This window comes from Osmerus eperlanus, chromosome 17 (assembly GCF_963692335.1).
Source record: "Osmerus eperlanus chromosome 17, fOsmEpe2.1, whole genome shotgun sequence".
Taxonomy (NCBI): domain Eukaryota; kingdom Metazoa; phylum Chordata; class Actinopteri; order Osmeriformes; family Osmeridae; genus Osmerus; species Osmerus eperlanus.
Window position 1 is genome coordinate 4,561,206 of NC_085034.1, and position 25,104 is coordinate 4,586,309.

Below are 25,104 nucleotides of genomic sequence, written 5' to 3' on the forward strand. Positions count from 1 at the left end.
TTTTTTTTTCTCTCAGTCTGCTGCAGAACTTACTGGTTCACAGAATACAAATGATGGAGTAAGAGTGTAGCTCTTTAATAGCAGGAGGAAGATACTTGATGTGAGACCTGAGCTGAATCAAATCCTGGTATAAGCTTTTACACCTCAGTCAAACCTCAAATGTGCCTGTTCAACGCTAGATGCCCTGACTGGTTTACTGGAAGTAAAACCATGCCAAGCAGGCCCAAGCAAACCATTTAAAGTATTTGAATAGATCCACGTATTTATTATATGACATAGAAATACTACATATTTAAGAGGGTGTATTTCAGCCTTTATTAACATAGTATTTACAAATGACAGTATATCAGTAATTGTACTATTGGTTATTCAGAAGAAGTGTTCTTCGGTGCATCTCCATAGAGGAGACCTCCAACCAGCTCCCTCACGACTGCGGTGTCCTCGGGGTCTGTTGGGGACATAAATTGTGGTGTTGACCTTTGATCAGACGCTTGCTGTCTGACCTGACTTTTCCTCTGGGGCCTGGGCCTTTTGACCTGGATGGTTGTAGGTTCAAATCCTTTGGAGGGAACAAGGTTTACTCTGCCGCTGTGAAAACTTCAGTGTCCTCTGTGATTGTGGGCTGGGTTATGGGATGTTGATAGAAGCAGCGTCTGAATGAAAATGAAACTGTGCTCATTAAGACTCAGAGGTTTAAAAGTCTCTTACTGCTGCCTACCATGGCCTTGTCCATGCTAAGCAAACGGATTTATCAGAGGATGATTCACGATTATTACGCCAATAACAGGCTGCACGACTTTGCTGGTAATTAATGAAAGTGCATTACAGGAGGACATTCAATCAAGAGCGAAATAATGGAGTGGTAGTCATTTTAAGTGTCACATTTGGTGACATGGATTGACCACCTTAAGACCATGCCCCTTTATCACTGTTAATGTAGAAGTTGCCTTCCACTTTGTGTGATATTTCATCATAACCATCCTCTGTTTAATTAAGGGTGGAATAATCCACATAAAATCAGGAATGTAAACTAACCAACCGTTCAGTCATGACTGATGGAAAGCTAGGACAATTTAATTAATTTGCGGGAACCTACTTTAACATCTGTAGAAATTCTTTCAGAATTGTATTGACTCTGAGCTTAAGAGCTAGCACTTAGGAGGCAGGCTGTTCACAGCGGAAATAAAAAGCTCTGAAAGACAAATCCCTCAAAAGGTACAGTATAAAGTGCTTCTCACTGCATAATGCAACACTCCTACCTCTGCCTGAGAAAACACCCATCTGTGTAAACTATTTGCAATAACTGCCTCTAGACTCCCTAACATATTTTTTACAACCCTGATGGACCATCAGAGAGAGGTAATAGTTAGTTACGGGTCTTTGGGCGATGACATGGGAAATAATAATCACACACATGATGAAAGCTATTAGCTACACTGACCATATTATATTAGCTACACGACCATATACCCCTGCAGATCTATTATCCATGAGCTGATGTTCTCCCTGCTAACTGGGCTGAGCCAGTCGTATCCCCCTCTGCAGCATGCCAGAACGGCTCATCCTGTTAACTGCCTGCACATCCCTCTTTCCTTCCCTCTACACTGCAGGCCTATACTCCCTCTCTCTCACACATCCCCTTCCTCCCCTCATTTATACATCTGCCTTCCCTACTCAGTTACACACTCCTCTGTATGTCACTATTCCTCTCCCTCTCCTCTGCCTCTCCCTCTACACTCCCTCTACTCTACCTCTACTCTCCCTCTCCTCTGCCTCTCCTCTCCCTCTACTCTGCCTCTACTCTGCCTCTCCTCTCCCCTTCCTTTCTCTGCCTATCCTCCGCACCCCTCGACTAGTGTCCCATGATGAGTTAGGTAACAGTGCTGAAATCAGGGCCAGGAGGAACAACAAGCCCAGAGGTTGAATTATTAACTGGTGCAGGAAGCTGGACTGCTATTAAGCAGATCAGGAGGTGACTGTAAGAGCTCAACCCTGTGGTGCACTCAAGCGGCGCGCTGTGAATGGAACTGAGGGTAATCATTTCCCTGGTCAAACTGGTCTGTCCTCCATGCTAGAGTTGTCTAACAACAGACAGTTGAACAGATCCCCTGCCATCAGCATGGCAGGTCTCTGTTCAGGTCCTGCCACTCTCAGTTAACCTGTCACAATGAGTATGGGCTGGATCATCCTAATGGACCACAGCAGAGCTTCTAACATGCCATGTATGTATTATGTATGTACGTATGTATGTAAGCATACATGCACATCCTGGGTACTTACATTTGAAACATGAGGCATGCAATGCCTATGCACTGTCAAAGCTAATATTTCACCACCATTTTAAATGGAACATTCCCCACATGCTGAATTGTGTCGTATTGTTTACTGCGTACTGCGGATTATGATGCAGTAAGCACTGGACAGTGTGACTGGGCTGCTGAGCAAGAACTTCCCTGAGGAGGGATGGGGAGAGAGAGACGAAAGAGAGCGAGAGAAATGAGAGCGGACCCCTGTGCTCATGGATTACTGTGCCCTCTATAAATACTCTAGTCACGCCTAACCAGAGACTGCTGGTGGGGCGCAGATTTACATACATTTGGATGAGGACACGAGTTTATAAAAAGGCATTGTCTATTTACCCCTTTCTCCCCTGTGTTCGGCACACTTGCGCGTCAGTATTCATTCATCGAAGATAAGATTCATCGAGGAACGCCACAGGATGGAAAGCGTGTAGAGCCAGTTCCTTAGCCGGCCAACTCACCCACTCCCAGCTGCTCCAGCCGGGCCTTGAACTCGGATCGCTCCTCCAGAACGCGGAGCAGGTTGGTGGGCTCCATGCGCTCCAGCTCCACCCTCCAGTAAACAAAGATCTTATGGTTGAAGCTCACGTACACCAGGCATGGGCTGTTCTTTCCATCCTTGCAGGTGTACTGGCCTGATTCATGCAAGACACACAACACCCGAGGAGCAGTTAAGATCATCTCCATCCAGTGTGCCAGTGTTCATTAACGGCATGGTTTATCTCACGCATATCAACAGGATGGTGATTCCTTTGTGTGGACGTGGTGTGATATTTGAGTCAGTCGGAGGTTGTATGAATGCATGGGACAGCATTCGAGTGAGCTGTGTGATTCACACGGTGCACTGATGCATGGATCACCAGAGGAACTTCACACACACTGCGGACACCGAGCTGACACACACTAATGACTACAACCATTGGGAATACAAGCTATTAAACAGAGGACAAAGGGAGCATGCTCACAAATAAGTTTGAAGCATGGAGAGAACAGAATAAGAATGAGCTCCTGTATTGTCTTTACAGTGGACCCAGGACTTTTGTCATTGGTTTTCTTTCATCTTTTTATTCAATAATAATATAATCTCTCTCCAAGTAGAATGAGCGTAGACCGGAGAGTCAGTTTACGGAAGGGAAAAGACAAAAGACGATGATGTTCGTTTGCTGTGAGAGACAGAACTTCAATACTGCCCCCTAGAGACAACTTTTGGTGTGGGTGTGGATTATTATTCAATGCATGTACTTGGTCTAGTCCGTGACAAGAAAAATGTGTTAAACGTGTTAAAAGTTCAACTGACAGACCAATACAAGAAACTGATAAGAATCATAGATTGAGGGACTCATTATATCTACACAGTGAGTCAGCGAGGTTTCACCTGCACAGAATGCGTTCACATTCTCATCAAACTGGAAGCGGACGACCGTGCGATTTTGGTCAATGATGTAAGTTTGACCGTCCCAAGCGCATGCAACCACCTCTTCACTGCCATCGCCCTGGAAACAGTCACACACACGATCAGATAACCATCAAATTAACACAAACAAGTTAGCCGAGATACACACATTCTGTGGATACTGTACCAATACCTTTATCTCAAACCAAATTTTAAAATCTAGGCACACACACACACACAAGGCAGATGTGTATAAACTCACAGTCACATCCAGCTTCTGAAGGGCAAAGAGTTGGTGATCTACTTGCACTGACCACATCAACTGCTCTGAGCTGTCCATCAACTTCAGGGTACCTAGAGGAACAACAGTCGACCCATCAACCTACTTTTCACAACATATTATACTGTATTGTAAGTATTCTGGCACAATGCAATGTCCTTAAGTGTCAATATCTGGTTGACCGAGTGTTAAGGAAAAGCACATCAATGTAACTGAGTGCTATCTCATTCCCTCCCTCAGCAGAGGCCTGATGAGCAGCTGTGTCTGACTTGTCATCAGACTAAGGAGAGTGAAGAGAGGAACCTACACCTGGGTTCAGTACAAGGACATTAGGGACAACAGAACGGAGGCCGACCTTAGATCAACGCCATCTCCTTTTCTTTATTTCTCTACTTCTTTGCCTCGGTATCTCTCTCTCACTGTCATATTTTCAGTCAGTCAATCTGTCTGTTTACCTCAGTTTCTTTGTCTCTCTACAGTATCTCTTTCTCTCCAGCTGTTTCTCGCCCCCTCTGTCAATCTCTCTGCCTCTGTTTCTCAGCAGCACAGCAGACACCACAGAAAATGTACATTTATGGAACAATTGTATTTTATTAAAGACCAGCATCATTTCCATCTTCTCTCAGTGAAACTCATTACAATTTGATCTTAATGGGCTTACACGGGCATGTCGAGCAGTCTCATGGAGACTGGTAATACACGTGTTTGTGGCAGGCTTCTCCAGCAGAATAATCCCATCGGTTCCCTCTCCTTCAAATATAAATTGTCTCTCCAGTAGCTCACACAGGTCTCTGTCTACATCTGCTACTGTGTGACAGCTCAGCTACTGGATGTTCACCACCCTTCCCTCAAAGTCATGATTGTCGCCATACACCATCAGCAGCATTTTATTGTTGGTGTTTTATGCTGTTTTATCATGGAAATGCTAATAAGTGAATATGTATTTGTCATTAGCCCAAGAACTAAAAAACAGCATATTGATAATCTCTACCTACTGACTCACCATCCAGTGTGCAGAGAGCAAATAGGCCAAATTTTGATGAGTCACCTTTGGAACCTGTTACAAAAAAAACACATTAATGTTTTTAACATTGCATTTTTCTTACTAACAAAGTTAGTAAAAAACTTCAGCATATTTCAAAATGTTCGAGTTATATAATTTATTGTGTAGTTGTTATAAATACATGTTATGTCGACATATTTAATGTATGCTACTATTTCTCTATGATGTACCTCGACTGATGCTACCAATAAGGTGAGTGGAGACGTTCTTGTTGTGGATCCGCCCAGTGGTCAGATGTAGAATTACATCTCTAGAGGGGCCTTCACTGTTATTTACATAAACAATATAAAACACAATATAAACACAAGCATAAAGTACACACAAGGTACACACAAAGTACACCCCCCCCCCCCAACCCGCTATGGCCTGAAATGTAGTATCTGAGAGCCACAACATAGTTAATGCACACCAATATGTGTATGTTTTCATTCAAACTACCAGATGTCTTCATAAATAGCATGTAGTATGGAAGCTACCTTGCTGGTGTGGCTGGGGCATCGTCTCCAGAGCCAGAGGAGGCCTTCTGTGTCCAGGAGCAGAGCAGAATAGCGTAGCCACAGCCGGGCTGGGACACCATCAGCTCTGGTGATCCCCGAGGGCCCGGGTTGACTGACAGACTGTCCACCTGTTGCAGAGGGAAAACAGCAGACAGTGCGGGAACACTTCAAATGTCATTTTCATTCAATTTAACCTCTTCTTTTTGGAGCGTTCATACTGATCCATGTGATGAATACCTGTCCCTCTAGGAGCCACTTCTTGAGCAAGACCAGCTGTCCAGGGCTGGGGTCAGAGGAATCAGAGGGCTCCTCCCAGCGGAATGCTCTCACCACACGATCTGTGTAGCCCACTACCAGCTCATTCAGTCCGTCACCATCTGCACCCAGACAGAGAAACGGACAGACACACACACACACACACACACACAGACAGAGGAAAGAGAGAGAGAGAGGGAGCGCATTTCATTAAGAGCAGAACGCATGCACAGCAAATCTATATACACTGCATCATCACACAACAAGCTTACCTATGTCACTAATAAGAATGACTTTGGTGTTGGCAGGAATGTGCTGGGTAAAACAGGGTTTTTGATCGTCTGAGAATAGAGCTTCATGCTGGCTGGAAGATTCTGCCTTGCCTGCCCCAATCCCTGTCAGGTCAAACATGTGGAACCAACCTTCTGCTCCAACAGCCACTACAAAGTTCTACAAGATATGATAAAGTGGCCATTATGACAACTCTTTGATACTGTATGAGTGAGCAAAAAACTATACAATGATATTTTGAAATAGCTTTCACTGCTTGACCATCTCATGTTTATGCGACTCACCTTTCCTTTGTTACAGACATCTCCAACTGCAACGCATGTGAGCTAGTACACAAGAACAAATGAAGAGTGAAAGGTGACGCAAGGTAAGTTTCCCACCTTTCAATCTGAATTCTTCTTATAAGACTGAAAGTATGAAAACGAGTCAAATAGAGTAATAACCCTTGCAAGCGTTACACATTACTTCTGTTTCGTAGCGTAAGCTAGCAAAAACTATAAGATATGTTTCTTTACTAACCATGCCCGCGCACGTTCTTGTGATCCAGGGTTTGGAATCATCATTCTTGTACACAAGCAGTTTTCCACTAGTGTCACCTACGACGAGTTCATTCAGCTAAGGGTAGGGGACAAGTCAAATCGACAGGAAGATCAACAAATCAGACAATGCACTGAATTTATTTTTTTACAACATAAATTAAGTGAATGTATAAGTACCCATTCTTGAGGAGACATAACTTTTCAACTGAAGTTACCACACATTATCAAATCTGAAATATTAGCCTACATTAAACGTTAGCTACTGACACGAGCTGATGATACATTACCGAGTCGTTATCGGCATCTCCGAGGCAAATTGCATGAGGGAACAGGGTCCCCGTGAAATCCAAGCTGACACGCTGAACATAGCTCAGGGAACGCATATGAGCGCCTAGGAGACTGAAAGACTTACTTAATGTTTCAATTAAAAACTACCAAGCTGGCTGTACAAGCTAATACTGCACATGACTTCACTCTTAACAAAAAGTAAACAGAAGAGCGCATGATAAAACCACTACGGAAGCCCAAGAAAGACATTCTTGTTGGGTTTGTGATGAGAGAATCGACAGCTATCTTGATTCGCCATATTCTAACAACAATTACACTTATAATTGTTAACATGCACGCCCCTGAAGTAATGTGCCAAAATCTCTCATTTTATTAATTTGTTATTTTCCTATTTTACTCTTGCAATTCACCTCAGTGTAGTAGATAATCGGTAGGATGAACAGTGCCATCATGCGGTAGATCATGAGTAAACAGGAATGTGTGATACACCGCGACACCTCTAGAGGGAACTGCTGTACAGCGAAAATATTGTGATCTATTTTTGTTTCTGGTCTTTATCATTTATTTTAAACGATTATAATTTTTGAAGCAATATCATACAAAAGGTTATTTGCAATCAAATTTCCAGAAATATTTTTTATCCGAAATGAGATGGCTATTTAATACTCTGACAGGTCAACACGCCTAACAAAGTATGTCTTCTTACTTCTTAGTGAATATCAAGAGCCTAATACACACAGATGTGCTAGTACGGAGCCCTTTACAAAATGTAACGGTGTGTATGCGTGTGCGCGTGTGAGAGTGTGCGTAAACAAGGGTAAACAGGTAGCCTAGTTATGACCTCTTAACATGCTGTGTGTAACTCCCTCCCAAGTAATAATTGGCCTGCAGTCCAACACACTATTCTTTTCTACGGAACACTGATTTGACGAACCCAAGTGTCGAATTATGGAATAAAAACTTGTTGTTCACAATAATCAAGGGTTTTCCTTCACGTTTTTCAAATACAAAATAAAAAGTATCTATTTTCTAAATGCTCAAAACTCAACTTTAACGCGCAATTCTCCCGGTCTGAAGCAATAACACATTGTTCCTATGTTGCACATAATAGGCCTACTATAGAAGTTCTAGACGACCCACGCCGACCACGTAAACACAAGAACACTAGGCAATTTATTTTTAACAGCTAACAAATTGGAAATTAATCCCTCATATCACACTGAGATTATAAATGGGACAAATGAGTCCATATAAATTTTGTTTTATTATCTCCCAGTAAAATCCAAAGACCAAGAGAGAAAGACAGAGGTGTTTCAATGGAAGCTCAAGCGCCCAGATGTCATATTAATTATTACACTCAGCTATGACTGGAACACTAGAAGAAGGGGAGCGCCCTTCCTGCCTCTGGAAGATCGCAGAGGGAAAAAAAATCTTTACAAAGCGCTAATTGGACTCTGGAACCGCACTGACAGGGCATGGTAGATAGGTTTCAGAAAGCCCAGCAATGGTGAGGGGGCAGGGGGATGCTGAATAGAACCCACGCTTCTTTTCTAAACTCTCTTGCTGTGCCAGAAAGGGGAGGAAAAAGAAAAGAAAAGTTGGTGGGGGCTGGGTACCTCAATACAAGCTTGATCTTGAATGCCACAGCCAACACAGAAAAATTGCACAATTTATTACAGCCCCCCTTCCAAACTTTCAAGTACTTACTCACTCACGCACTCCCCCCCCCCTCTCTCTCTCTCTCTCTCTCTCTCTCTCTCTCTCTCTCTCTCTCTCTCTCTCTCTCTCACGCACACACGCACGCACTCGCTCACTCACTCACTCACTCACTCATGCACTCTCTCTGTCACGCACGCACGTACTCACTCACACAGACACACACGCACACTGAGTTTGTAGTCGGTTGGCATTGTCTACGTGAAAGACATGTCATATAATGCTCCCTTTAAAAAGAAACAAAAAATGTAGAAATACACTGTGTCGAGGCTAGTGTAACAAAATAGGGTGTGTCAAATCATACACAAAACATCCTCGAATGCGGCCCCTCCACAGATTTGCCCTTCCGTTCCACCTCTACGTTGGTGATGATTAGCTCCAACGAAAGTGGAAAATTCGCCTCTGCTGCACAAAGCTTTATTCTTTCAAAGGAGCAGTATTCAAATGCGGCTGTAAAGTGTTAACAATAAACGGTATGGGACTATCCAAGACAAAGTATGTAGCCTACTAAACGCCAAACTAAAGAAAGTAAAAAATCCAGAACCTAGCCTATCATAATTTACGCGAAATGTGAGACACAATCCTAACTGCCTGCATATAGGTTCGCGGAAAGCTGCCTTTCAGCACCACTTTTTGGTCCACAAGGAAAGCTATTGAAGTGCGTAAAAAAGCGTATAGGCTTATTTCCCCATAAACAAATCATAATGTGGACTATGCTGAACGTCAGTTACGGCTTGGTTGAAAATGTTACTTTTTAATACCTTCTGTTTGGATAGCTTTCCAGCAATGCATCTACTTTCTCATGTAGCCTACTTGTTCATGAAATATAAAAAAAATAGTTGTATATGCTATTTATAAAAGTAAATTGTATTGAAATAGCCTAATCAAAAATCATTTTGAATTATAGAAGCATAAGAAAAACAGGAAACGTCGTTGTTGTAAATAATAAAGTAAATTGTTTGGGAACTTGGATGCATGGGTCTTCAAAATTAAACAATTGAAATGCTTATTCTATAGCTGGCAACACTCAAGACAAGTAAAAACTCCACAAGCTGCAACCAGTTGTGCTTGGGTGACTGTTTGTTCAGTGGTTGAAGTGGCACGCGCCTGGCGTACAGCACAGGAGCCTAGGTGAATACGACAAGCGAGAGGAGGCGTGGTCAGGTCCAGCGCGTGGGGCTGCCAATGTATTGAAAAGCCCGGTTACTGCCCTTTCTCAGGACTCAGTGCAGCCCGAGGAGTGTGCGAGGCAGGAGCCCAGAAGACTGCCCATTAAACAAGACTAAAGAGAGCATTAAGTCCCACGTGAACGCCACGAGCAGGACGCACTGCCACCTATCACTCCAAGACTTTGAGATTATTCTTCTACTCTTGTTTTATATCTTAAGCAATTTACAATGGACATCACAGCTAAGATGGAGATCAATGTTGGCCAGCAGCAGTTCATGCCACCTGCCTGTTTCTTTGCGGCAGCAGCTCAGAGCATCCAGCTCAGCCCAACCAGCAGCCAAGGCAGCGGCAAGTCAACATCCAAGGTGAAGAGGCAGCGCTCATCCTCTCCAGAACTGCTGAGATGCAAGCGGAGGCTGAACTTTGCCGGCTTTGGGTACAGCCTGCCACAACAGCAACCGCACGCTGTGGCGAGGAGGAACGAGAGGGAGCGCAACAGAGTGAAGCTGGTCAACAACGGCTTCGCCACTCTGCGTGAACATGTCCCCAATGGTGCAGCCAACAAGAAGATGAGCAAAGTGGAAACCCTGCGGTCGGCCGTGGAGTACATACGCGCGCTCCAGCAGCTTCTGGACGAACATGACGCCGTAAGTGCCGCGTTTCAGTCCGGGGTTCTATCGCCCACCATCTCTCAGAACTACTCCAACGACATGAATTCGATGGCAGGTTCCCCAGTGTCCTCCTACTCCTCCGACGAGGGGTCCTACGACCCCCTGAGTCCCGAGGAACAAGAGCTACTAGACTTTACCAACTGGTTCTGAGCATCTGCTTAGGTAAGAATTATATTATCCAAATCACAAATATTAGTATTGTTGTATATTCTTGTAGCTATGGTTTTACTGTTGTTTTCTATAAAACGTGAGCAACTGAATAACATTCCTGTTCTGTTTTGTCTGCACAGATATATGGTTCAAATCTATGAAACTCCCAGTTCGCGCTTGGAAGAGTCCCTGCGGAGTTCGCTTCCTTCACAAGATGCACAGAGATCTGGCCCGGTATGGTGGCTCACACGGTCCGGTTCAGTTAGCATTGGCCTTGCGCTACAAATGCTTATCTGGCCATTCTGAAGTGCCAAAGGACTTACGAAGGATGGCTCTGCTCTGCAGCGTTGGAAACGATACTTCCATGCATTCGCCCATGAAAACAAATTTGTTTCAAACGTGACTTTAATGCTTCACCATATACATTATTTAAAAATATTTCTTTCAAACTATGCTAAACCCAATCAAAGAACAGCAACCCTCTTGGTTAACTTCTGTAACATTTGATTCAAAATGCTTCCACCTCTCGGATTTTATTATATGAAATTATATCAAACATGTTTGAAATATATTAAGATATTTTTGTATGTAAGAGATTTATAGATGTTTTGTACACAGTTTTGTATATATTTTGACAATATATTGATATGTTGCTTTATACCTCTTGCCTATTTAGACTTGTAGTCTATAATGCTCTGGAGCTGGCTATTCTGTGTATGGTTCATGAGGTCTCAAGTAAGAGTTTGATACTCTGCATTTTTATGTTAGCACCAATGTGTCTTATTTAATAGAAACATACATGTATTTTACCATGTCATGACGTCCACAATGATCAAAGGTTATGCAGCTATTGTCCAAACAGAGCACAATGGCTACGCATTGTATCTCTCTCTACTGCCAGCTCTACATTGCCTTTACTTCTATTGTTGGTTGAAAAGAGAAAAGCCTATAATCATATTTTCTACACTCTAATAAAACATTTTCTGAAGTAATCCTTATTCACATGTCGTTCTTTGCATGAAAGCCTACCATTAAGTCAGGTTTGACAACACTACAAAACGGAATAGGCATCAAGGGTGTTCGCCACATCTTAAAAAGAGCAGATATTAAGACAATTCTATTCTGATAAATCTCAGTGGGTATTCAAAAGATCTTACGCAGTTCCAACGTCACCATTTTGCACGGCACACTTTTACGCACCTCCTTCACTGCTTCTTATCACTGATATTTGAGTCTAAATTGTGTGTAAAATATCGTCTGTACGATAAATTGTCGAGACAAGCTCTGAAATGTAGATATCGCAGTGCCAGTTCTGTGCACTAGCTTTTGATCTTGCCAATATCATGGATAGGCCTACGACAGTAGGGATTCTATGTGCAGTGATAAGACAAACAACATTTACTCTGTGGGCCCTTTTCGCCAAATAACTCATAGCCTATAACATATACAGTACGGGTCCGAAAAACCTTTACTAGGACTATTGTGCTTGGTAAAAAGAAAACTCAGATACTGCATACTCCGCGAATATTGTGGAGAATGTTTTTGCATAAGCAATAAAAATTGGTTTATTCCAGACTTTAATAGTGAAAGTTTATCTTAATCCATGTTTGCACCAACTGATACAGCACATACAACGGTTTAACCATTTCAATATGGTTTTAGGTCCATGTCTTTCACGACCACAAAAGCCATCTCAGCAGACAGGTAGAGACGCGTTTGTGGGAAGGCGCGTGCCTGGTTTAATGAGTGAATGAGGTTGTATAGTGGTCAAGTGGAGACAGCACACTGAATTTGCTAACGGCGTGTGCCTTCTGACAGCAGCGCGCGACTACACTCAACAACTGCCCTTGGGGGAAAATGCCGGAGGATGTGAACCATTTGTTGACTAGACGGGGGAATCGTCAAAGATAATATAGGTAGCCTTATGTAAAGTTATTGCGCAGCAGAAACGTATGCTACTTTTACAAACATTCCTTTACATAAACATACACATATACAGCGTTTTGTAAATGATTATGTGAATCAAACATTCTGATAGGTAACAATTGTATTGCACATGCACTACTGTTACAGGAACACACCGTCTTAGTTATGCATATATCATGTTGCAAAGTGATCGCACATTTTTTATGTTTAGTAGGAGTAAACATATTGAACACTAAAATAACCCATAACTAAATGAACATTGAGTAAATCACAAAGTGCACCAACAATTAAAGATACAGGTTCCAATCTAGCCACCATGTGCCCCCCCAAAACTAACTCACTTTCAAGGGACATTATAATTGTTCCCTGAGGGGAAGTATTTTTCTTTTCACCTTTCATGCATAACGCCCCGGAAATATGCAATGGACACAGAAAGGGTCATTAGTGTGAATGATCTCACAGGTGGCTGGAGTCATCGAGGGGGTTGGCAATGACTGAGTTGTGGATGAGAACAAACATGGGCAGGTATGCCAGGAAGTCCAGCAGGTCAAGGGAGTGGAGCTGCTGTAGTTCCTGTCGGATGGCTTCCTCATGCTCCTGGTGGATCCCCCCAGCCTTCAGCTCTACCAGCAGTTGCTCTGCACTGATGCAGCCCTGCTGTGCCACAGCGCCCTCTGCCTGTGCCTCCAGTAGAAACAGGAACAGCTGCTGTTGGGGACAATTATGTCAATACCTGAAGAAAGCGGGATCTTTTTAATATGAAACGGTGTGGACTGTGTGTGTGTATGTGCATGCAAACAGGTGTGTATTAGTGTGCTTGATTCTCTCTAAGCAGGCTTGGGTTACATCAGTCTGTTTCTAGTCTTGTGTTAGTGCACCTGTTTGTGGCGTTAAGCGATAATTGGGGGGAGGGGGGTATATAATCCCTTGGCAATTAGCCCATTTCTCCCTTTTACTTCTCCAGTTAACAAACCTATCCCTAACAGCTCTATAATTACAAAGCCTCCCCTACCTGGACAGGGCTCAGTTTCCACATCCCTGGCCACAGGCTTTCATATTGCCTTCCCATTCAGTGGCTTGCCCTACCTCCCCGTATGAATGGCACAAGCTACCTGGGCAGCCAGTGGCAGAGTACTGGATCATTTGCAGCTTGTCACAGGCTAACTATTGTACAGCCAGGACAGGATGGTCATCCCTGGGTACTTTCATGAGATCAGACCTTGTAGTCCATGAAGGTGAAAAGTGCTCTCTCTCTCTCTCTCTCTCTCTCTCTCTCTCTCTCTCTCTCTCTCTCTCTCTCTCTCTCTCTCTCTCTCTCTCTCTCTCTCTCACTCAGTGCTTGATTTCAAAACATGTTCTTGGTGCCCCTCAGACAAAAAGCTAGTTTTACTAAGCTTGCATTTGAATCTCTCTTCAAAGTGTTTCTGAGTGTTTATTTCCCTGTAATTATACCCGCGGGCCATGAAGAAAGTGGAGGTGTAGTGTGGAGGAGGACAGAACGCAACTGAGCTCTTATATATCTATAAATACTGTACATGAAACCCCAGTATGCAAAGATACTGCAGTGTTTGTTGAATAAACAGGTTATGTGTAAGGGAGAGCTATCTACCTTTGCCTTGTACAATTTCAGCTGCAGAGAACGGAAATCCATCTTGCTAATCAGAGTACGCATAAATTCACTGTAAAAAAGCCCCAAAACAAACAGCAATCACTCAACAGTAAAACATTACCTCTACATGTCTAAGCCTTCTTGATTCGATGGTTAAAGTTCAAGTTCCTTTCTTTGCAAACCTATCTGGTAGCCACTTGCCACATTATATGACCCACATAAACCACAGTAAACTCCAAGCCCATCTGGAGGGAAGAGTTGGGACTGGAGATGGAGACACAGAGGAATCATGCGAGCTAAAGGAGACAGACAGAGAAGAGGGAGTCAGGGTGGTCATGGATGTCTGGGTCCTGTGGCGGGTATTTTTTTGGCGGGGATCTCCTGTGCGATGCTGAGTTTGGGGAGACGTGATGGTAAAATGTTTTGAGCCCATTGTGGTTGCTCACAGTGGCCTGTCCCCCCAAACAATGACAGCGGACGTCCCGCCACAGTAACGGATAAAACTGCTCTGGTACGGTCTGGAAGAGGGGGGAGGAGAAGGAGGGAGGGCGCAGGAGGGGGAGGAGGGACGCAGGGAGAGTTGTAGGGCACGCTCTGGTGCAATGTGACCATTCTCTGACCGACACAATCCAGCCCGTTCGTATAATTAGACAGAGACACGAACGACTGTGCCGAGACAGACCTCTCCTGTCCAGCGTGTGGCATGGCGACGGCCGTCACCCCCGCTCTAACGAGCCCCCTGTGTTAATGAGCCCCTCCCCTCTTGCTGACTGGCCAGTCGGGGGAAGAATGGCCCCTACGCTCGGCCACCGAGTTGAGCTCACGCCTGGGTGCCTCCGCTGCAGCGATTGGCCCACATCGTCCATGCAGTGACTTGACGAGCATGAGGCGAGACAGGACAGCTAATGATCATTAATTGCACTTAGTTTGCAGTAAAAGAGCCTGAACGCTGGTGCGCTAAGGACATTGGCGGCGTGATACAAGCTGGCCAAACGAGGGACCTGGAAGAGCAGTGGGGAGGATAATAGCAGCCTAACCCACTTCTTTTGTTGGCCCTCCCCGGGCACCCTGCAGTCGACAACCCAGCAGACTTCTCACTTACGTAATGGCCATAGTTTTGGCGGTCTCTTCGTTGGGGGGCAGCGAGGTCAATGAGGTTGGGGGTCCCTGTGCTGGGACGCATGCTGACCCAGTTTGATTTGACTGACAGGAGAAATTGACACTTGTTTTTATGGGGAGACTTAGTTTGAGCGGGACACAGTTGGTTTGAGAGAATAGCAGCAGTTCTGAAGAAGGGAAGGGAAGGTGGAGAAGAGGAAAAAAAGGGTATTGTTGGTCAGTGTATTAAAGGTGAGCAGGTCCATTCTCAGGTTTCTCTCTTATTTCTGCTCCTTCTCTCAGTTCTGAGTCACTCTTGTAATTTCCAGGAACTGCAGGATTTACTGTAACTGCTGCATCAGCAAGATAAACAGAATGGATCAAACAGAATCATACTACTGAAACACTACAAAACACTACACACAGACATGAGAAATGAGAACAGGCATCACACACGCCTATTATCTGACCCATCTGCATGACTTGGGCCGAGAGGTTCCTTCAGAGTCCTGTACAGGCATTTGATCGGCTTCTCTATGGAAATGTGGCTTCCAGACCATGTGACTTGCCTTGGGGGAATGTGGCGCTGTACGAGACAACGGACTGAGCTGCACAGTCCTGCAGAGGGACAGATGGACCGAGTCAGGGGCCACCACACCAGAGCACAGAAGGAGAGGGAGAAGGGGAGAGGGGAACGGGGAGAGAGAGAGGCAGAGAGAGAGGGAGAGATCGAAAGTGAACGAGTCAGACATACAGACAGAAACAAAGCAAGCAAGAGAGAAAGAAAGAAAGAATGAGAGGGAGAGATTAAAAGGTGGTGACCGTATGGGGGAAGGGCAAAAGAGAGTGACAAGACTAGAGGTTAAAGGAGGAATGGTACATACTTATTTTGGATCCGAAACTCAGTTAAACTTCAAAGGCTAGCAGAATCTGAGAGAGCTATTGTGCTGATACTATAACATCTTATTTCTATGCTGGGATTAAGACAATGGGATTAAAGAAAGTAACGGGATACATTTAGTTCAGGTAGGATCAGATGAGAGGAATTCTTAAGCATTGTTTTCCTTAGTTTAGGGAAAGGTATTAGGATTGCTGGTCATTGTGTTTCACCATGTACTACTTTAGGAACTTTCCAGAAAAGAGATGCCCCATGCTTCAGACATTAATTATCATTACCATAATTACTTCTTTTCAGAGCAGACACCCTGGTCTTTTGCAATTGGTGGGTAGGTGGGACCACAGACAAGGGCTAAAGAGCCTCTTCACCCAAACAACCAATGGGCCAGTCGTAAATCAGGGGACCCATGACCCTGGCTCTGTCCACACAGAGAGCTCTCACACTGGGCACAACCTCCAGAAGAAGCCCCTGACCCTGGAGGCCTCAAAACAGGGCGACTCTCCTCACTGCAGTCTGTATGCAGCCATAAAACCTTGGTGAGAGAATGGCACAGTGTGTGGGAATCTGTGGCATATGGGACATAGTACAGAGGCAGGGGCCCTAACCCAACACTCTAATCAGTGGGATGGTCTTCTAAAGGGCCTCTCTGACCGCCCAGCTCGACAAACTTGTATATATATGCTGACATGCACACTCACACAGCCATAAATATAGAAGGAAAGGCACACTGATACACACAGACTTGACTGACAGACACTGTAATGCTTCTGTGTAAAAAACACACTGCTGTACAGTGAAAATCCCTGGCAAATGCAAACTAGGGACCGCACACACAGAGACACAACAACATACACCCACATACACACACTTATTTTTATTCATGGGAGGCCAGTGACACCCCTCTCGACTTCATTGCAAGGAGGGAGTTGGATTTGTGACCCAGGCTACTCACTCCATAGTGGCTATTTTCTGAGCCAGGCTTGCGACCACAGCGAAGAGCCTCAGGTCTGTGAGTCCATCTGTCACCCTGAAATCCACCATCTCCAGGATCTGAGGGAAAACAGGCAGCGGGTATGTCTGAGTGTGATCTGGATATGTCTGTGTGTGTATGTTTGTACACGTGTGTGAATGTGTGTCTTCACGTGTGTGTGTGTGCTGAACTCACCCTATAGACATATATCTCCTCTTCATCAGTTAGAAGTTCTGGAGGGATGATGTGCTTTAGTGCTTGCAGCACTTGAAGACAGGAAATGTAACCATCGCCATCGCTATCTACCTAGAAACATCATCTTCATCATCAATATACAGGAGATCTCGGGAGAATCGAAAGGGTGAGGAAATAAAAAATTGAAAGAGAAATAGAAAGAGAATATCTAAGGCAGGACAAGACAGAGACCGTTTAAATCCCCTTTTCACTTACTGCTTCAAAAGCCCTTTTGTATTCTGCCAGCTTCTCTTGACTGAAAATGCAATACTTTGCCAAGAAGTCAACTGCAAAAAAACAAGAGTGTTAAAGAAAGAAGGGAAGGGGGGGAAGAAGACAAGAAGGAAGATAGAGAGAAAGTAAACACAAACCAATGTGTTCCATTGGTTCACTGGATCATTTCAAACTTGCCTCAAGCTTTGGCCGATTTTTACTATATTACATTTACTGACAACGCAAGAAATTCTCTGGAGCGGTATCCATTTGTGTTTATCATGTCCATGGCTATTTCAGTAAGCACATTTGATGGAAGGCAGACAATAAAAGAAAAAAAATTAGAAAGGAGATGGAGCTCTTTAAGCTGCTGGCACTTCAATTCAGAAGATGAGAAAGAGTCCACTGAATAATGGATGTATTCATTGGGGGGCAGAAGAAAGAGAAGAAACAGGGTTGATATCAGTCTGGATTTAAACCCCTGGACTTCTGGTCTGCTCCCGGATGGCAGGGGGTCATTTCAATCTGGCATTTATCTGCTTAGGCCTAATCAAAACCAGGCCTTCTATGGCTTCTGTCTTTCACATGCAAAGTGTTACATTCGCATGTAGTCAACTTGACTTGTTAAGGCTTGATTGATCAAAACCTACGGCCTGGCTTCGTACATCTGTTTGCAAATATCTGTGACGAGAAGGGCTTCAGAGAGACCTCCAGTCACACAGCCGGTCCCAAAGCAGCGCCTGGCCAGGGATTTAGCCCCAACCCCTGTCTAACACCCCATGACACACACACTCACACACACACACCTACACACACACACACACACACACACACACACACACACACACACACACACACACACACACACACACACACACACACACACACACACAGGAGTGCACACATACACTCACAGAAACACACACACACACGCATACACTCACTCACACACACACACCACACACATACAGTCACAGGTATACTGCACTGAGCAAGCCAGTGGTGTAAACCGGTGTGACAGAGTACACTGCTTGTCTGCTTAGCACTAAGGACACTTCTGTTAGGGATAAGAAAGGTCCCTCCATAACTGTCCCCAGTGGTGATCCACTCTCTTCAGGACTCTCTCTCTCTCTCTCTCTCTCTCTCTCTCTCTCTCTCTCTCTCTCTCTCTCTCTCTCTCACTCACAGACCTGAAAATTGCGCTGCTCCTCCTGCTGTAACCTGGTGTGAATAAACACGCACGCACACACACACACACGCGATAGGGCCTGCAGTATTGCCAGGGATCAGGGGGTCTGTGACTGAGGGGGCCACTCCATCGGGAAATCAGCCGGACAAAAGGTGCAGTGAAGTGAGAGATTGAGGGAGGAAGCACAGGCGGGTGGAGGAGGAGGACAAAGAGCGGCCACTAAAGCCTCCTGCCTGATAGCCTTATCTGATTCCACCCCAGCGCTTGATGGCTTTTTTTTCCACCCTGCCTTTAAAGCGCACAGGTTGCGCCTTTGGTGTGAAGCCTAGCAGAAAATGTTAATCAAGAGAAGGACTGTGCAGAGAAAGGCGAGAGAAAGGGGAGAGTCACTCCGCCAAGGCTGTAATCTGTAATGAGACCGAGGCGATTCAGTTGCGATTGAGAGAGGAAGAATGGAGACGTGATGATGATGATGAGCAGGGAGGTTCACTCTTTCACTGGCGTTTGTTTTTCCTGTTTTTGTTCTTTTCAAGTGAGTCGCCGCTCTCTTACACACTACCACAAAAACCCAAGTCACAACTCATTTAGCACACACTTTGACATCACTTTCAGCATCCATGGCTGACAGGTGACAAACACCCTGTCTGTATGATTGTCACTTTAGGTATTCATGTATACATGATTTATATTTTCATGGAAATCCACTACCCGATGAACAACATTCATCAAATGTGTGAATCAGACATAAATGCCTGAGTGTAAATCTAGGTTACTGGGATGTTGTTTTCTTGGGCTTTGTTATTACAACGACAAACTCATTCTCTAAGAGACATTATAGCCATGATCCATAAAATGATAGTAAACATAGCTGGGACAGGCAACAGCACAATACAGGAACACAGAGGTCTATTGTGTTTCTTATGCATTCACTTGTTTGTTTTTTTTCCTGTTTCCCACTTAATCCTAGACCTTTGTTTCTGCTCATCGCCACACAGATACTTGTATGAAGTGTCCTATAATTCCACTAACAAAGATCACATTCAAAAGTAGACCAGCGATGACCCCCTTTTTCTAGCGGGAGAATGTTATAGAGCAACATGCCCCATATTCAATGTATGCATACCCAAACCTGCATTCAGAAGAGATTAGCATCGAGAGTTAGCATACCGTTTTCATAGTAGTTTACCTAGTCAGGGTTTATGCTGTACCATGAGATGTGTCAACACAAACAATCTGAGCAAACTGACATCAGAAGTGTTGTGATACTGCTATTTTGTAGTCAAATTGAGTCAAATCGCTTGACAGGTTGGTATAACTTATCCCCCAATGTTTTTGTTTTAAATGTTAACTTTTCAAACACTTAATTGCAGAATTACATATGTGAGCATAGTATGTCACAGTATTTTAAATAGTGACCCCTTTGAACAGAATACAGTCCTTAGAATTTAAATGTACCACTAGTAATATAGATGTAACTATGGGCCAGTAGGAGGAGCAGTAGGGGGTTCTGTCAGAATAATATTTATTGTTGTACTCCATTCAACAGAATGTTTTGCTCTTATTTCCAGAAAATGTGTTTTTAATATATAAACAATATGGCATGAATTAAGTTAGTTAATTGTATACAATCTACCCATGAACCATACTTTGAGTCATACTGTGTATCATTATTATATCGATTCACAACATCAGTTATTTAATGGACATCTTATGATCTTAGAGTATTATGTAAACTTTTTTAAGTTGAACAAATAAATAAAACTTAATTTACTATCAGAGTAGAATGTGGCAGTGTACTTCATCCCATGTTAAGAGGTGTAGTCTAAGAAGGGGGCAAAATTTGGCAACATTCGGCAGCAGGCCCCATTATCACTGCATGGAAACATAGGCCCCGCCCCTTCACTTTCCAGAAAAGGACCGGGGAGAAAAAAAGAAAAGAACTGGTTGTAAAACAAACAAAGACACACGCAGCGGCCACACTCCTGACTCTGGCTGCACGCCACCAGTCTCACCACAAACCACCACATACACACACACGCACATGCATACACACACATGCATACACAAACACGCCTACTTCCAATCACACCGTACACTACACGTAAATGCATCTTACAATACGACACACAGATCTACAGAGATATAACTTCACAAAGAACCAAATGATCTGCCGTAACAGATCTCCAGTGATAACCTCACAAAGCCAAATCATCTGCTATTATTGCCCTGGCTCTCCTTGACATTGTGCCATTAATAAGGCCATTGTGGAGAGCCCTCTCTGTTTGGAGACCATATAATAGACTCTTTGACAGATTCACTTTGCATCCCCCCCCCCGTCCCATCTCTCTGTTGATTGAACACAGCAGGCATATTCCATGCTTCTGCTCATCAATAGGCTGGCTGTTTGTTTGCCCAGTCATTCTGTACTGCTGGTAAACACAGGGAGGTATTCCTGTCCAAAGGCTGAGCAAACAGGGGTTACATAAAGCAGTACCCTAACGTTCACTTGTGACTAGTGACACACACACCCATACCCACGCATGCACACACACATACACACACCAACCCACTCACACCAACCCCCACACACACCCATACCCACGCATGCACACACACATACACGCACACAAACACACACACACCAACCCCGCCACACACACACACCCATACCCACGCATGCACACACACACACGCACACCAAACCACACACACCAATCCTCACACACACATGCACACACACACACACACACACACACACACACACATACGTACATACATACATAAAGGCATTTTTGTGATAGGTCTTCCTCCCTCAGAGGCCAGGGGTGTTTGAAGAAGCCCTACAATAAGGAGAAAACAGCAGCGCAAACACATGGGCAGCACTCCCCCCCCCCCCCCGCCCGCCCACTTCAATGGAACAGCAATACACAGGGGGGGGGGGGCTGAGTGGCGTCCGGTGGGGTGGGGCTGAGGTGGGGCAGCACAGGGCCGCCAGGTGTTCCACTTCAACACTGACGTTCATCAGAGCCCCTGGCCTGGTGAGTCACTGACGCCAGAGGCACAGGTAAGGTAACAGGCACCTTGGGCTCTGACAGGCACACACAATGGAGACAGGAGCTCACACCAGTCTTCCTCTCTCCATGCTCTTACAGTCCAGTCAGTCCCTCTAGCTGTTTATGTACCTGAACATTTAAGCACTCAACACTGGTATTATGTGTCAACAATGGGGTAGACTTTGCCGCTGCTCATCTCTGTATCAAAGCCCATCACTGGCCTCTCTGTGGTGATGTACTTGCTCAGTACATTAAGCGCTCTCTATGCTACGGTGCCGGCACAGCCCATGCACTCAGCACAGGAAACACACGACAGGGAATGTGTCAGACGGAGGAACACAAAAGAGAAAGTGACTGTCTAGAGGGTTAGAGAAGCTGAATGGATGTCTGAGTGGGAAAGTACGGGAAATAGAGTGAGAAATGCACCCAGAGAAGTACACGGGGAAGAATTGAATGAGCGACAGAGTGCATGTGGAGAGGAAGCTCTATTTTGGGAATCCATTGGCTAGTGGTCAGTATGGGACAAGAGGGTGCCAATTAAAACCAATTAGAGGCTTTCAGGCCCTAATGAGAGGACACATTTACAAGTGTCTGAGCGAGCAGAAACACACACACTCACACACACTTTTAGACACACGCACACACACACACACACACACAGTCACACACACACAAACCCCTTTACACACGTGAGCACAAATACAGAGGAGGCCAACTGTGTAAAAAAATCTGAAAAGTAAATCAAAGGAGATAAAACACACACACACATGTACACACACAAAAGCTTTTCAGTGGTAATTTCTGTGGGGTTTATGAGGACAGCTGCAGGATTCTTCATCTTGGGTCATTACTAGATGAACAAACCTGTGCACTCAGCCTCCATTTGGAAGAGAGCTATGTATTCACAGAACCTCTCTGACCACCCTGACCCCACTAGAGGTTCTGGACCCTTAGCCTTGACCCGAGGTGTGGGTGGCCATTGTTGGACCCAGTAGCCCGCACACAGGGATAATGAGGCTCTCCCATAGACCTCCTGGGGACAAAGCAGGTAATTCAAATAATCAAGTGTTATGCTGTCGTCCAAATGGACCAGGCGCATAGGTGGACGTCATCAAAGTCGAGGGGACCAGTGTTGTGAAGCACCTAGATCTGTTTGTGTTTTGTTCATTTACGACTTAGTGTGAAGTGGGAAATGAACATTGGTCTTAAACACACAGAGGTTGTTTTTTGAACTCAGATTTGTCAACCTGCTGGACTAGAAGAGCATTTTGTGTGTTTAGGTCTGAGGCAACTCTGGCAACTCACAGTCCTCAAACTTGGAGAGGCTGCAGGGGCCGGGCCTGGTCTGGTGGGGGCTGCTGCCCTGCAGCTTGGAATACATGTTGAGCACGTTGGTCTTCCTCTCTTCCCTCGTCCTCTCCTTCTCCCTCATCCTGCGCTCCAGTCTCCCAGGCTTCCCCCTCCCTCTCGGCAGCGCTCCTCCTGGCTCCGCCCTCCCAGGACAAGCTGGCTCCTCCCTCCCAGAGAGACCTGGGGACACCAGGACAGGGGGACTGGGGATCAGCTGGGGATCAGATGAACTCTCTATAGTTTCTACAGCCTTCGTCATGTTTGTAGATTACAGAAAGTATTCGACAGATTTGAATGGTCCGTTTTCTTGATTACGCCGGTTATTTTAGATTTGGAAAGCACTTGGTTAACGTGTCGAACTCATTTCAGAATGTAATGCATGTAAAGGGGTCCTATTCTATGTGTTCTATGTCCCTGTTGTTAACATTCTCACCTATTTGTTCTCCTATACACCACAGTCCCGTCTCCCTGATGTCTTTTGATACATCTCTGAATAACATTTAGTCATTTAGGAATAAGGAACACTTCCTCAGGAAACTTGACTAGTCAGTCAGTTCATCAGGAGCCAGCTAATTAGGAGGCCCATTATGACCTGATAAAGAGTTGACATAATGCACATCCTAGTGGGGCAGCAAAGACACAATGACGACCATCCATGAGGAATTGAGGTTTAGTAAGGCTCGGATTGTATGGCTACATTCGAGTTTTGTTTTTCTGTCCCTTCTTTTTTTGCAATTCTTTGTGTTACTTTTGTTAGATTGAGTGTCACTAGTGTTGCAGCACGAGAGATAAATAAAATGAGGAGCGTTCTGGTTTGCTATCAAGAAGGACACGCATGGGCACCAAAGTGTTGTGGATCAAATCTGTCTTTTGTCAAAGTTGTCTGAGGCTGCCATAATAAATCGTTCATAGAGACCAGAGGTCATCAGCCCAGATGGATAGAGTCATGTCTCATTTGACTGTCTTGTCTTTCACCAGAGTGCACACAATCACCTCTCTACTGTAGTCTGTGTCCAACCGAATTCCCAATGTCACCCCTTCCCTTTTCTGTACCTAGGAGGTGTGCTAATCTGCTCCTCTGGAGAACTGGAATATCTGCTCTGATGTACAGTAGGATATTTTCCTATGTGACGCATCCATCCTTTTTTAAACTTATGCCTTTATGGAATAGTGAATGAGTTCAAATAGATGGACAGTTTGACAAAATTGCAATGGCCAAAACGTGTATTTATTTATTTACTATAACGTTATTTTTCCTTTTTATTTCGGGACTGTATATTTAATCTGATCAGCCACTGCAAATTTAGCAGCTGTGGAACATCTTGGAGACAAAGTAAAAGCTTTCCTGAAATTATTCAAGGTTTGGTATCTTTCCTTTCCCAAAGCCTCCTATTCTAACACAGACTAATCCATGAATGTTAGGTCGTGATTACTGGTCAGTTCAATCTGGAAGCAAGGCACTGACCTGCTTAGGCACTTAAAACCCACACAAACCAGGTTGCCATACCAACAAAAACATCTGAACACAGCAGATAGCTGGATTTGGCTGTTAGCGGCCAAGTCAACCCCCCCCCCCCCGGGTTCAAGACAAAATACACACACACATCACCCTACAGCCAGATCTCCCTCAGAACACAAAAACACAGGGTTCTAGAAAGGACCGACATCCAGTGGACCAGGGGAAGGCAAGAAGGTGGGGATTGTATCTTTGTGTGTTTGAGAAAGGGATGAGCGTCAGCCACACAATCAGTGGGCAGGGGCCATTCAGTGATGCCACCCAGATCCTGCACTCCTCTATCTCTACTAAGAAAGGAAGAATAAAAAGGAGGGGTGGAGAAAAAAGAAAAATCCTTCCCAGATTATTATTCATGGGCTTGGATTGTCCTTTCAGGCCTCCTTTATCGGAGCGATTCCCAACACGTCACCCTCTCTATCTGGCCTGACAAGTGCC

The 25,104-nt window shown here is 44.7% G+C and overlaps 3 protein-coding genes across 4 annotated transcripts in view; 1 reads left to right on the forward strand and 2 right to left on the reverse strand.

Annotated features, from left to right (window-relative positions):
* Positions 1–291: 291 nt before the first annotated feature.
* On the reverse strand, positions 292–7,121 carry itfg2 (integrin alpha FG-GAP repeat containing 2). 2 transcript variants are annotated; one of them, XM_062483429.1, is made up of 12 exons: positions 6,906–7,120; positions 6,599–6,694; positions 6,364–6,405; positions 6,061–6,238; positions 5,771–5,910; positions 5,513–5,661; positions 5,207–5,301; positions 4,977–5,030; positions 3,956–4,047; positions 3,676–3,793; positions 2,762–2,935; positions 292–448 (listed from the first exon to the last, which is right to left on the reverse strand). In XM_062483429.1, exons 1-12 carry the CDS (start codon positions 6,999–7,001, stop codon positions 366–368), a joined length of 1,317 nt encoding a protein of 438 aa, XP_062339413.1. In that variant the 5' UTR covers positions 7,002–7,120; the 3' UTR covers positions 292–365. The 2 variants fall into 2 exon arrangements, with proteins under 2 accessions (XP_062339413.1, XP_062339414.1); XM_062483430.1 differs by lacking the exon at positions 292–448 and adding an exon at positions 468–653 and having other exon boundaries at positions 6,906–7,121.
* Positions 7,122–9,859: 2,738 nt separating this feature from the next.
* ascl1a (achaete-scute family bHLH transcription factor 1a) lies at positions 9,860–11,596 on the forward strand. Its single transcript, XM_062483237.1, has 2 exons — positions 9,860–10,625; positions 10,754–11,596. The coding sequence occupies exon 1, from the start codon at positions 10,020–10,022 to the stop codon at positions 10,611–10,613; it is 594 nt and encodes a 197-aa protein (XP_062339221.1). The 5' UTR covers positions 9,860–10,019; the 3' UTR covers positions 10,614–10,625; positions 10,754–11,596.
* A 1,352-nt stretch (positions 11,597–12,948) lies between these two features.
* LOC134037779 (uncharacterized) overlaps positions 12,949–25,104 on the reverse strand; it is a 35,615-nt gene continuing 23,459 nt past the window's right edge. The window contains exons 10-15 of the mRNA XM_062483291.1: positions 23,109–23,333; positions 17,565–17,635; positions 17,310–17,420; positions 17,097–17,194; positions 14,149–14,218; positions 12,949–13,247 (exon numbers count right to left, since the gene is read on the reverse strand). Of these exons, the coding sequence (XP_062339275.1) occupies positions 12,996–13,247; positions 14,149–14,218; positions 17,097–17,194; positions 17,310–17,420; positions 17,565–17,635; positions 23,109–23,333 (827 nt within the window). The 3' untranslated portion in view covers positions 12,949–12,995. The remainder of the gene's footprint in view (positions 13,248–14,148; positions 14,219–17,096; positions 17,195–17,309; positions 17,421–17,564; positions 17,636–23,108; positions 23,334–25,104) is intronic.

What these genes read in the sequence shown, in the direction of transcription:
- itfg2 (XM_062483429.1), bottom strand. Translation starts at nt 7,001, where the DNA reads ATGCGTTCCCTGAGCTATGTTCAGCGTGTCAGCTTGGATTTCACGGGG. An exon ending in CAAGAACGTGCGCGGGCATG is followed by an intron (nt 6,406 to 6,598) that starts GTTAGTAAAGAA and finishes CTTGTGTACTAG; the next exon opens with CTCACATGCGTTGCAGTTGG. An exon ending in TGCTCTCTGCACACTGGATG is followed by an intron (nt 4,048 to 4,976) that starts GTGAGTCAGTAG and finishes TTGTTCCTCTAG; the next exon opens with GTACCCTGAAGTTGATGGAC.
- ascl1a (XM_062483237.1), top strand. Translation starts at nt 10,020, where the DNA reads ATGGACATCACAGCTAAGATGGAGATCAATGTTGGCCAGCAGCAGTTC.